Genomic DNA, 11,949 nt, shown 5'->3' with positions numbered 1-11,949 from the left:
ATAGATTGCAGGTGGGCGCCGAACACCCTAGCACCGGCCCTGCACAACATACAAAATTTGTGAGTATATTGGATTTGGGGGCTCGGCTACTAGAGAACTTCTTTTCCGGCATATGATGACGATCACACCCATAAGATGTGCTATGTCGGAGGAGGAAAGTAAAAGGGATTTAGGTTAATCAGGGACAGCTGGGATAGATAGTAGAATGTGCTATGTATGACAGCTGGTGGCAGTGTGCTGCTGCTGCTGCATGGTGTCAGTAGTGTAAAATGTATGACAGGGTCGCTGCTGTTGCCAGTCACAGCGCACTGTTGTGTCCTCCTGCATTCGTGTCCCCGCAGTTGGCCCCACCCCCTCCCCGCCCCGGACACTGCGCCTGCGCGGCGGATGGAACGTTCCCCCGGGCCTTGCAGTGCGTGACGTCGGCAGCCTCCGCCCTCCGCCGCTTTGCTGCATCACCAGCTCCTGCACTACTCACTGCACAGGCCCCGAGCACCCCCTGACCACTGCATGCACTGCCCCTCACAGGAGAGCACCCCGGAGGAGACATGGCCAAATCCGAGCAGGTCCTAGTCCTGGAGCCTCAGCACGAGCTCAAATTCAAAGGTAGTTATCTCCGGGGCGGCATCCGCCATTTTCTAGAGCGGCCGAGGGGGAGCTGGGGGGTACCCCCGGGGTGCAGGGGTTGGGAGAAGGACGGGCGTCATGTGGGGTCTCCGCCCCATGGGGGATTGCACAACATCCTGTCTGTAGGGGAATATATGTATCATGTTTCAACGTATCTCACATGACATGTATTATGTCCAGTATATGGTTCATTATATGCTAATGTATGCCCTCTCAATATGTAATTATTGTACTGAGTAATCCTATGTAGTCCATAGTGTCCTGCTGTATACCATGTACACCTTGTGTATGGCCAGCTATTGTAATGTTACACATGATAGACCGAGAGGGATGTCTGCTTAGAACATGCTAGATCAGAGGAGAAACCTGATATAATTGCACCAGGGAGCTACAGCTACTGTACACATAGCATGTAACACAAGATTGAGCTGCAGGTCTGTGGCCCTTCCTCGGGCCTGCCTGCTTCCCCCTGCCTTGCATTAGCATAGTATTGCTTTTATTCTCAGTAATTACTACAGTGAGTGTATTTCAGGAGCACATAAACCCACAGGCTTTGAGACTGCTAAGAAAAGCAATGATTCATATTGCTATTATCAGGACCTCAAGGAGACTATGTTTAGTTACATTATTTGGCCTTTAATATATTGTGGATGAACTGGGGTAGTTCCTTCAATGTAAATGAAATTGTGCACATAAATCTGAGACTGTAATCTACACCTCCCATGTATTGGAATGCAGCTGCAATTATTTATAATGAAATGCCCAACCTGCCCATGGTTGTGTATATATACCAGCCGTAGCTAATTAAGCTTGCCGACTATACATTTTGCGATCTACACATTTTCACAAATTGTGTAGAACAGCATGCTACAGAAATATGGTTCGGTCACACGTTGAAGGTAGATCCCACATACAATTAACACTTGAAATAAATGATTAAGGGAGGTGGAGCTGTAATTGTATATACTGGTAAAAAAAAGTTATTTTCCCTAACTTTATATTTTATTGTACTAAATATTTACATTTGTCCCCTATTCTGAAACTTCCACTTGTATGTATGTTTTGTGTACACTTTCATCTTCCTGTGCAGTTTTCATGCATCATAAACATGATGCCGCTTCTGCAACGTAAGCCTTTGCACTGGCTGGAAGATTGCAAAGTCTGTTCACCATTCCATGCACTTATCAGTAATGTGTGTCCTATGCCCCTGATGTTACGTCAGATTGTATTACTGGTCCGAGTCAAAGTGCTTCACTGATAGAGCAGCCATCTCATGAGTGCCATCATTTCAGACTTGTAGTAGGATGATGTATGGCTTTCTGCAAGTGTTCCTGGAAGAGGAAAAGGATCTGATTTTCGTTTGAGGACCTCCTGTTTATTTAATAGTACTAATTATAAAGAGTATCAATAAAACTTATCAATAAAACTTAACTTCAATCTTAACAGTCTTCTACATTGTAACTTGGAAATCCCAACCTTAGTATTTTATTAGAGTATTCTGCATCAGATTGCTTACCATTGTTTACTTTGTCTTTACAGAAGTCTACATTCCGATTTGCTAACAGCAGAGTATCCCAAACTCTGCCTTCAAGGCACAATAAATTGTTTAATAGTCACCCAAAATTGCATATCACCTTTTAATTTAGAAGGGGCAACATACAATTGTTTTATTGTGCTGATTTTAGCTTGCCACCAGTGTGAGCTGAAATGTGTCCTATCACTGCTAATTGCGTCCGAATGGAGCAACGATTGAATAGCTCTATCGGGCACCATCAAGTGCAGGGCTGGGCAATTGCGGCCCTCCAGATGTTGATGAACTACACATCCCAGCATGCCTTGCATCAGTTTCAGCATGGCGACATAGCAAAACTAATGCAAAGCATCCTGGGATGTGTAGTTCATCAACATCTGGAGGGCCGCAATTGCCCAGCCCTGATCTAGTGAAAGCTACAGTAAAACTGAATTCCCCCCTTATCGGTCCAGGTTTTAAGTATATCCATGTTTGAGCGCAGGTGACTTTAATTGGCACATTTGATTTAACAATGTATGCTCAGTTGTGGCTAGCCATAAAACTGGTACTGTTAAAGTGACAGATTTTGGGACCCTCCGGCTTCCAGTTTAATTAAGGTGCCCATACACGTCCCGATGCGGGCGTGTGTTTTGAGCTTAAATAGCATGCATCGCATTGCATGCCTTGTGCATGCGATGTACAAAAAGTATGTGCAGCACATACTTTTTGTACTGTGCGATGAGGTGCCGCGGGAGCGCGCACCTCAAAGCACAGATCGCACCGCCCGCATCGGGACGTGTATGGGCAACTTTAAGCTGGATACACACTTAAAGAGATATCTGCAAATATATCTACTGCTCCCATTGGCTCATGAGCAGACTCTAGTTTTGAAATAGCCGTGCAACAGACTTGATCTGATACAGCCGGAGCCAAGTGGGTTGTCCACCGCTCTGCCCTGCATTAACGCACATCTGGTCATTCACTTTGTTGCCTTGACAAAGGGGCGTGTGAACACCTCTTTTTTGCTGTTTTAATACACGCTTGATATAAATCCTCTGAGTGCCATCATTCCTATCATTGTTGTTATCCATCACTACAAGGGGCACAGAGGTCGCTGAATTCCAAGGGAGAGTGCCGTACTGCAAAGTGTGTGTGTGTATATATGCAGTTTGGGTTTTGAGGAGCACACAGGCACAGGTCTAACAAGGAGTGGTCTCCTACATATTTTGCCTTAGACACTATCCTGAAAAAGTGGGATTGTATACCAACTATCTAAGGAACTATTGAGGGTGGTATCTAGGGAAGCCAATCCCGGGGCATTTTTTCAATCCCGGGATTCGGGATTGAAAAATGCTCAATCCCGGGATTGGCTTTCCTAATAAAAAGACACCCTAGCTGCCCCATATTTACCTTCATTTGAGGGTGCAGCAGGGTTGCCAGGAGCCCGGTTGCTGGGTGGGGGGGGACGGGTTGTCCATGGTGCATGCTGGCTGGCTTCGCGCTGGCTGGGCGGGCGAGTGGGCTTGCTGGGCGGGTTCATAGCTGGCTGGGCGGGCTGGTTCAAAGCTGGCTGGGCGGGTGGGTTCAAAGCTGGCTGGGTGGGTGGGCTTGCTGGCTGGGCGGGCGAGTTGGCTTGCTGGGTGGGTTCATAGCTGGCTGGGTGGGCTTGCTGGCTGGGCGGGCGGCGCGGCATTACATTGCCGGGCGCGACCTCTGCCTGCGCAGTGCTGCCGGGAGAAGTCGGGCAGCGTCTGAGCGATGCTCAGGCGCTACCCGGCATTAGATCCCGGGATTGGCCACCCTAGTGGTATCCTTTATTCAATTATATATATATATATATACACACACACACACACCTCTGGAATATAATTATTTACAGGAGTGAATAACAATTGCATATTGTGAATATAACCTTATATAATAGGTACATTCCTGATAGTAATCCATGAAAAATGGACATATAAGAATTTACGTCTAAAGACAGTGAGTCAAAGAGCTCCTAATAACAGACAAAAACAAATTAATCAAAAAATCTTCTGGAATACCACAATAAAGTGTGCAGGCTTATTCAGTCTATACCACCATAAAGTCAATCTAAGATTGTAACAATATTATCGGCATTCCCCTGATGATGTCTATTGACGAAATGCGTCGGGTACTAGATATCATCTATAATCAAGGAATAACATTACTGAAGACAAGAATAACTGCAAAAAGTTTGTTTTATTGTTTTTTTTATGCTTGTAAAAATAAATGTTTTATGTATAATGGAAAATTTCTATTGTGTATAAATTGGTCAAGGGAAAGACAGGAATAACCCTATTTTTAAAGCAGTTAAGGGCGCCATATAACACTATTGTGGGTTAATATATATATATATTTTTTTTTTTATGTATGTGTACAGGTGGAGCGTCTTTCAGTCAGCGCTGGGAATCGCCAGATTCACTGAGCTGTCTTTTGCCAGCAGGGAGGCACTCCATCTGATGGGGACATGTGAGCATCTCATACGCTCGTGCATCCCCATCACTCGGCGGCAGGGAGCGGATTCCCTGCCAGTCTCTGCTTCAGGGAGATGGGCAGGGTTAGTGGTGTTGCGGAAGGGCTCCACTCCTTAGAACAGGGTGCGCGAGCGTCTCGTGTGTGCACGCCCCCTTCCGGCTCCTGGCTGGTGATTCTATTGACAGGAGCTGCTCCATCTGTATATATGTATGTATGTTATACATATATACACACACTACTGTTTACAATGCATTATCTTTGTGCATTGTGGTTTGCTTCCCTTGAGACTGTGTAACCATATACAGGATCTTTACCCATTAGTTTGCTAGTGCTAGCTAGCAAAATCATTCCAAAATGTAACATTGTTTTTCCCAACACAGTGTTTACCTATATAATAAAAAGCTACCGCTGCTCTTCCACTTCATGGGGGATGGGGGATGGGGGAATTGAAATGTTCTGTGAACCAGAGTGTTGCCCACCAGATCAATTAGAGCAACTAGCTGGTAACTAGTTTCACTATATTTTCCCTTTTTGATTGGGTTACAGTGAAGTGCTGGCCTTGCTCCCATCCAGTACCAGATTTTTATTCCATTCATCCAACCAACTAGTTGGATTAAAGGTGTATAAGTGCAGAGGGAATGTGAAAGGAATGCCATAACCAACAAATGTGACAGGGGTTTATGCTGGCCATACACCAGACCAACATCAGTCCTCAAGTACCCCCAACAGTTTGTTTTCCAGGTCTCCACACAGTCTCAAGTGAAATAATTAGCTCCACCTGTGGATGTTTTATAATGTGTCAGTGAATAATAAGTGCACCTGCTGAGTGACCTGGAAAAAACGTGAACTGTTGGAGGTACTTGAGGACTGAGGTTGGGAACCACTGGTCTAGTGTATGGCCAGCATAAACCCCTGTCACATTTGGTGGTTATGACATTCCTTCCACATTCCCTCTGCAGCATCTTTTACCAGTTCCGTGAATTTTAGTCTCCTGATTTTATGTAAGACTGTTATGGAAATCAGTACAGTGCATGTAAAATCAGTACAGTGCATGTAGAACAGTTCAATTGTTGGGTGTTCTCTATAGTGAAAACTAGATTGATGTAAATATCGAGTATCCGTTACGTCAGTGGTTCTCAAACTGTGGGTCCTGACTTTTTTCTAATCTGTCAGTGATTCAGTGAGTCTGAAAAATCTGTTGAATTGTCTTATTTTGTGCCTCCACAATTCTGCCATGTACTGTATATGCTGTAGGCTGACTACACATGTGACGTGATGACCTTTCAGTAGCGCATGCAGGGGATCTGAGGGCCCTAGTCTGAAAGCTGAGGGTCCCCTCTTTCCATAGGTACAAGAATTTTAAAAATCGGCCCTGGGGAACAAGAGATATCTGACTTCAAAGCAGTGGTCCCCATCCAAGCCTGTTAATTGCTCTCCCCAGTCAGATATTTCAGTTTCTGTCTGACTTAGAGTTTTTCTGAGGGTATATTCTAAAAGCTAGGACTCTCCCCCTTTGAGAGACACTAGAAGCTTGTCTCTACTGTTCCCAGAGCCAGAGATATCAACCTTCCAGCAGCTGGTTACTGCTCCAGCTCCACACACCTGGTATGTAGTTTTATATACTCGTTGGCGGATTGCTCTGCCTCCTGAACTCTGATCACCTAGTACCATTTGGTAGGTGGGATTCTCTAGTTTTTAATTCCATTAAAAGCTAAGAAATCTAGTCCCGGGAACTGGAGATATCCGCAGTCAAGCAAGCTGTCCTCCCACCAGAAAATTATGAATAATAAGCCCACTCCACTATACACCCCTCCTCTGCGTATTAAACATCCTCTACCACCCTGGAAGTTATGTATCAGGACCCCTTCATTCACCCAATGCCCTCTTCTCCCACCTCATCTCCCACCATCTGTGCAGTAAAGGGGTAATTAGTGGAAATTACTGAGCCCTACATGCTGATCCGTTGATATAATACCCCCTACTACCCGCGGGATACTTCCGCTCATAGCACCCCCCACCCCTACCGCTGGAGGATAGGTAGGGGCCCCAATACATTGCTATGCCCAGGGGTCTACTCTGCTGTTATGTATATATATTTATATATAGACATTGTAGGGGCTCTGCACACACTAAATTAACTGATGGCTCATGAATTGATCAATGCATTTAAGCCTGCAGCCCCCAGTCATGCACCATGTTTTAACTAAGATTCCATAGCTTATGTTAGCCATTTCCCTAGATGATTAGTGACAGGTGTGTTGGTAGCTGCTCACCTATAAAAGCACAGTCTGCTGTGAGCTTCAGACCAGATAGCATGCCTGGAATCAAACATTGATGTGATAGCTATGTGTATTGTAGCCATTTTCAGCGATAGTGTTAGGACCTGCAGAACAGTGGGGTCCCGTGAAGGGGGCTGCAGGCTTAAATGCACTGATCAATTCATGAACCAAATCTCCACTATTTATTATCAGTTAATTTAGTGTGTGCAGAGCCCCTACAATGTCTGTTTAAACAATGTGGTCACAAGCCATAGGGCACCCCAAAACTAGGAAAGGTGAGTGCCGATGTTAAGTGTATGTATGTATATATATATATATAGATATAGATATATATATAGATATATATATATATATATATATATATATATAGATATAGAGATATATATAGATATAGAGATATAGATATAGATATATATAGATATATATATATATAGTAATATATATATATATATATATATATATATATATATATATATATAGTAATATATATATATATATATATATATATATATATATATATATATATATATATATATATATATATATATATATATATATATATATATATATAGTAAAATATATATATATATATATATATATATATATATATATATATATATATATATAGTAAGTGGGGTTTTGTGCCGGCACTCGACTCCTAGTCAGGTTATAACGTGCCCGGTGCCTCTGAAGCCGCAGCAGCGGGTCCAAATCATATAGAATAGAAGGAAGTGGCACTCGGGTCTGGGATAAATGATGACACGTAGCCGATTTAACGGTTGACGTTTCAGCCCTTTATTCGGGCTTTTCTCAAAACAGCTTACAGCTGTTTTGAGAAAAGCCCGAATAAAGGGCTGAAACGTCAACCGTTAAATCGGCTACGTGTCATCATTTATCCCAGACCCGAGTGCCACTTCCTTCTATTATCTATATATATATATATATATATATATATATATATATATATATATATATATATATATATATATATATATATATATATATATATATATATATATATATATATATTTATTTATTTTATATATATATATATATATATATATTTATTTATTTTATATATATATTTATTTCATATACATTTGGTCTATCTATAATACTTTAACTGACCCGGCATATACTGGGTCACCTAAGTGTCCATCTCCGTGCTTTGCTCCGCCCCTCTGGAAACCCCCTTCTGAAAATCCTGCGTTTGCCCCTGCCTTTTGCCGTAACTTGCTGGGGTCCTGTAATTATTTTTATTGTCTGATGGGGTACCAGTGCAAAATACTTTAAGGACCCATGCGGGTACTTGTTTCCTATCTGGGCGCCCAGGTTTTCTACGTACGGCACCATAATGAAATCGCATCGCATCGGATTCGGTACTCGATGATGTACGATGGCCTACGATGCTATCCGATCCGATTTTACATTGGAATCAATGTTAAATGGTCCCTGAGACCCGATTTTACATTGATTTCAATGTAATAACCCCGCAAACCCACGATTTGTATAGGAAACCCCCACCTGATGGTTTAAAATGCGCCTCCATTGTTAACGCCACCCCAGTATTGACGTCAACCCGAAGCGTGGCGAGCGGCGGCGGTACGCGTCCTCCGACTTTTTCATACCCCCACTATCCACGTCGGCGTGGAGTTGAGAATAGAACAGTGTGGCGAGCGCAGCGAGGCGAGCGCACGCGGATACCTGTGAAGCCCGCGAGGGGACACGGATACCTGTGAAGTATCCGCGTCCCCTCGCGGGGCTCGCCACGCTTCGGGCTCGGTGGCTCGCTGCGCTCGCCACACTATTCTATTCTCAACTCCACGCCGACGTGAATAGTGGGGGTATGAAAAAGTCGGAGGACGCGTACCGCCGCCCCTCGCGGGGCTCGCTGCGCTCGCCACGCTTCGGGTTGACGTCAATACTGTGTTTCTGTGCAGATGTGACAAGGGGAGGGCTTTGAAGGGTTAATAAATACAGTAGTGTTACAGATGGCCCATCCTATGGGCCAACCATAAAAGCGGGAACGAAATCGGATCGCATCGTTCAATATCGTGTATGTGCATTTGTGGTATCCGATGCGATGCGATCCGATTTTAATACGGAGAATACCATGGTGCGCAATTAACTTAGCGGGCGCCCAGATAGGAAACAAGTACCCCCATGCGTTACGTGCATTAAAGGATTGTAGGAAGAATGGAGATTAAAGAAATAGTAATGCACAGTTGTGCTTAACGTCCCACTGACCCTAAAATAGATGTCATTTTTAATTACCATGAAATCTTGTAATGACCACACATGTCCTTTGTGTGTAAAACCTTCTGTGCCATAAAATAAGGTATTTGACCTGTATGTGAATTCTGGCCCTATGCAAGCGGGTATCAGTGTATTTGGGGCCTAAGTGCACTATTCAGCCACCAGCTTTCCACTGGTTTGGTATGGGTGATCACGTGTCACGTTGTCGACAGTGATGCTGTTGACCTTATCGGCATGCCGGCGCCTGCATTCTGGGATCAACACGGTTGCTGCTGATCCCACGACTACACTCCCAGTGATATATACACTGCTTAACTTTAAATGTTGTTTGTTTATATACTGTAGCTTACATTTTGATTAAAAGGTCATTTAACTTTCATGCTTCAATTTAATTATTGAAAAGTAACTAACCCTTTGTTTTAGGTCAGCGTGAACTGTACTCTTTGGCCGTACAGCTTAGTTCTGGAGCTCTTCTGTTATATTTTTACATCAACTTAATATTAAAATTAATTTATATATTAACATTATATTGCCATTCCCTTTTTATTTATTTTTATATATATATATATATATATATATATATATATATATATATATATAAACACAGACAGGCTGCGCTAGTCCTTAGAGATGTTTTCAAATCACAATAGTAGTACGGTGCAGCTTCTCCAATAAACCGATCCCACGGATAGAGTTTTGTATGCAAAAGAATAAGAGAGAGCGCACAATGAGCAGTATATTCAGGTAAAATTTATAAAGAAAATAGCAGCTCACGTACATATTAGGTAAAAGATAAACAGCTTGCCAGCATGTATACACAAGGAGCAACAGGTGGATGTCTCTTCTCAAACCGCGCTGAAGCCGCAAAGCCTCCGGCGTATGTCACAGCGTGTTTCTGCTGTGACATACTTGGAGCTGGGAGTCTGTTTGATGGGACGTCGGAGGCTTTGCGGCTTCAGCGCTGTTTGAGAAGAGACATCCACCTGTTGCTCCTTGTGTATACATGCTGGCAAGCTGTTTATCTTTTACCTAATATGTACGTGAGCTGCTATTTCTTTATAAATTTTACCTGAATATACTGCTCATTGTGCGCTATCTCTTATTCTTTTGCATATATATATATATATATATATATATATATATATATATATATATATATATATATATATATATATATATATATATATATATATATATATATATATATATATATATATATATCTTTGATATGGACAGTAAACCTGAAAAATGAAGTTGCTTTTATTGATACAGTATATCGAAAGCTAGAATTCCATTTTGTCAGGGGAGCCAAACCAGATTGGAACACTTGGGAGTCCTCACTTATGTAAACATTTTACCTATTAAAAATGACTTAATCCTACCTGAATGAAAGATCTTATAGCTGCACCTAGTCAGTAAAACTAAGATTATGGAGCTACAGTAATGTAATCATCACAAGTTGTAGCATTTGTACATAAGAACCTATTGGGAGTTTTTATTATTTGCTAGATGGACTTTGTCAATGTACTTGTTGCACACAAATGCCGTACACACACAGTTGTGGTGTGGTCTTCCATTTAGTTTCCCTTTGCCATAAGGGATATCTATGGACCAATCATATGCAATCAATGATCTTATGGGGGAAAACTATTCTCCCATCTTAGTTCCTTGAGATTTCAAGGCAACTTTCAAACGTTGTTTCTTTATTGACTGGATTTAGCAGCATTCAGAGGCTGAATGCTTCTAAATTTACGGGGGACGTACCATTTTTCACACGTTTCAGTTTGCCACTTAAGGAGGCTGCGAACTGAAATGTGACCCCCCCCCCCCCCCCCCAACGCACGCAATGTAAACGTAGCAACAATTGAATTGCTCCATAAGGCGTCATCTAGTGCCAACTGTGGGGAAAAACAATTGAATTCCGTGCTTTCTATTCCTGATTTCCTGTAAAAGAATATGCTGCTTTGGGCTGAATGTTCCTGCCCACAAAGTAACTTCCCCTGATGTAGATTAGGATGTGAGTGGGTGCCAGCTGATGGGTTGATTCTATTCAGCACACTGTACATAGCTCTGGGAGAGAGCTCCTGGAGTTATTCAAATCAGCGTGCTGTTATGTTGGGGAATACCAGTTCCCATGGGTGTTTTGCTACAATGCTGTTTGCAGCCTGCTGTGGTACAAAACGGTATCTGACCTAGTTTTTGTTGGGTTTCTGCTTGCATCCTTTGCTAATGCGCCTTAAGGTCCATAAACACTGGAAAATCATCGGGCTGAAAATCGCTCAGTGCATGCCCACTGAGCAATTTTCGCCTGTTCCTGGGGGTGGAAGACTTTCCATCGCATGATGCTATGGAAATAAAGCCGCCCACCTTGTCACAATATGAGTAGATGAGCAATGGGGCTAGCGATGATGCTGGCGCTCATCGCTGGCCTGTACACACTGGGCGGCTTTTGCGCTGAAAGCAGCTCAAGTGACAAAACTGAGCTGCTTTCAGCTCAGTCGCCCAGTGTTTATGGCCTTTTAGAATCATCCCCTTCACCACTTCCACCATTTAGAATATGGCCATACCCATCAAATTCTGTAATATTCAGAAGAATTCCAGAAGTTGATGACCAGCTCTAGACAAGTTAGTATAAAATATAGTCTGAAAATAAATGTAAGTAGAAACTCAAAGCTCCTTACAGTGAGGTCGCTCAGTGACTGACTTATTAAATAGGTAAATTTGTAGATTTCTATCATTCTGCGACCTGAACGTCTGAATTGGGTATGGGGTCGGTCA

The 11,949-nt window shown here is 42.8% G+C and overlaps 1 protein-coding gene across 1 annotated transcript in view; it reads left to right on the top strand.

Annotated features, from left to right (window-relative positions):
• The first annotated feature begins 403 nt into the window (after positions 1-403).
• VAPB (VAMP associated protein B and C) overlaps positions 404-11,949 on the top strand; it is a 91,404-nt gene continuing 79,858 nt past the window's right edge. The window contains exon 1 of the mRNA XM_083146866.1: positions 404-606. Within this exon, the coding sequence (XP_083002992.1) occupies positions 549-606 (58 nt within the window). The 5' untranslated portion in view covers positions 404-548. The remainder of the gene's footprint in view (positions 607-11,949) is intronic.

Source organism: Crinia signifera, chromosome 6, assembly GCF_055691185.1.
Source record: "Crinia signifera chromosome 6, ASM5569118v1, whole genome shotgun sequence".
NCBI classification, from domain to species: domain Eukaryota; kingdom Metazoa; phylum Chordata; class Amphibia; order Anura; family Myobatrachidae; genus Crinia; species Crinia signifera.
The sequence above is the reverse complement of the archived record's forward strand: the minus strand, read 5'-3'. Positions and strand labels throughout refer to the sequence as shown.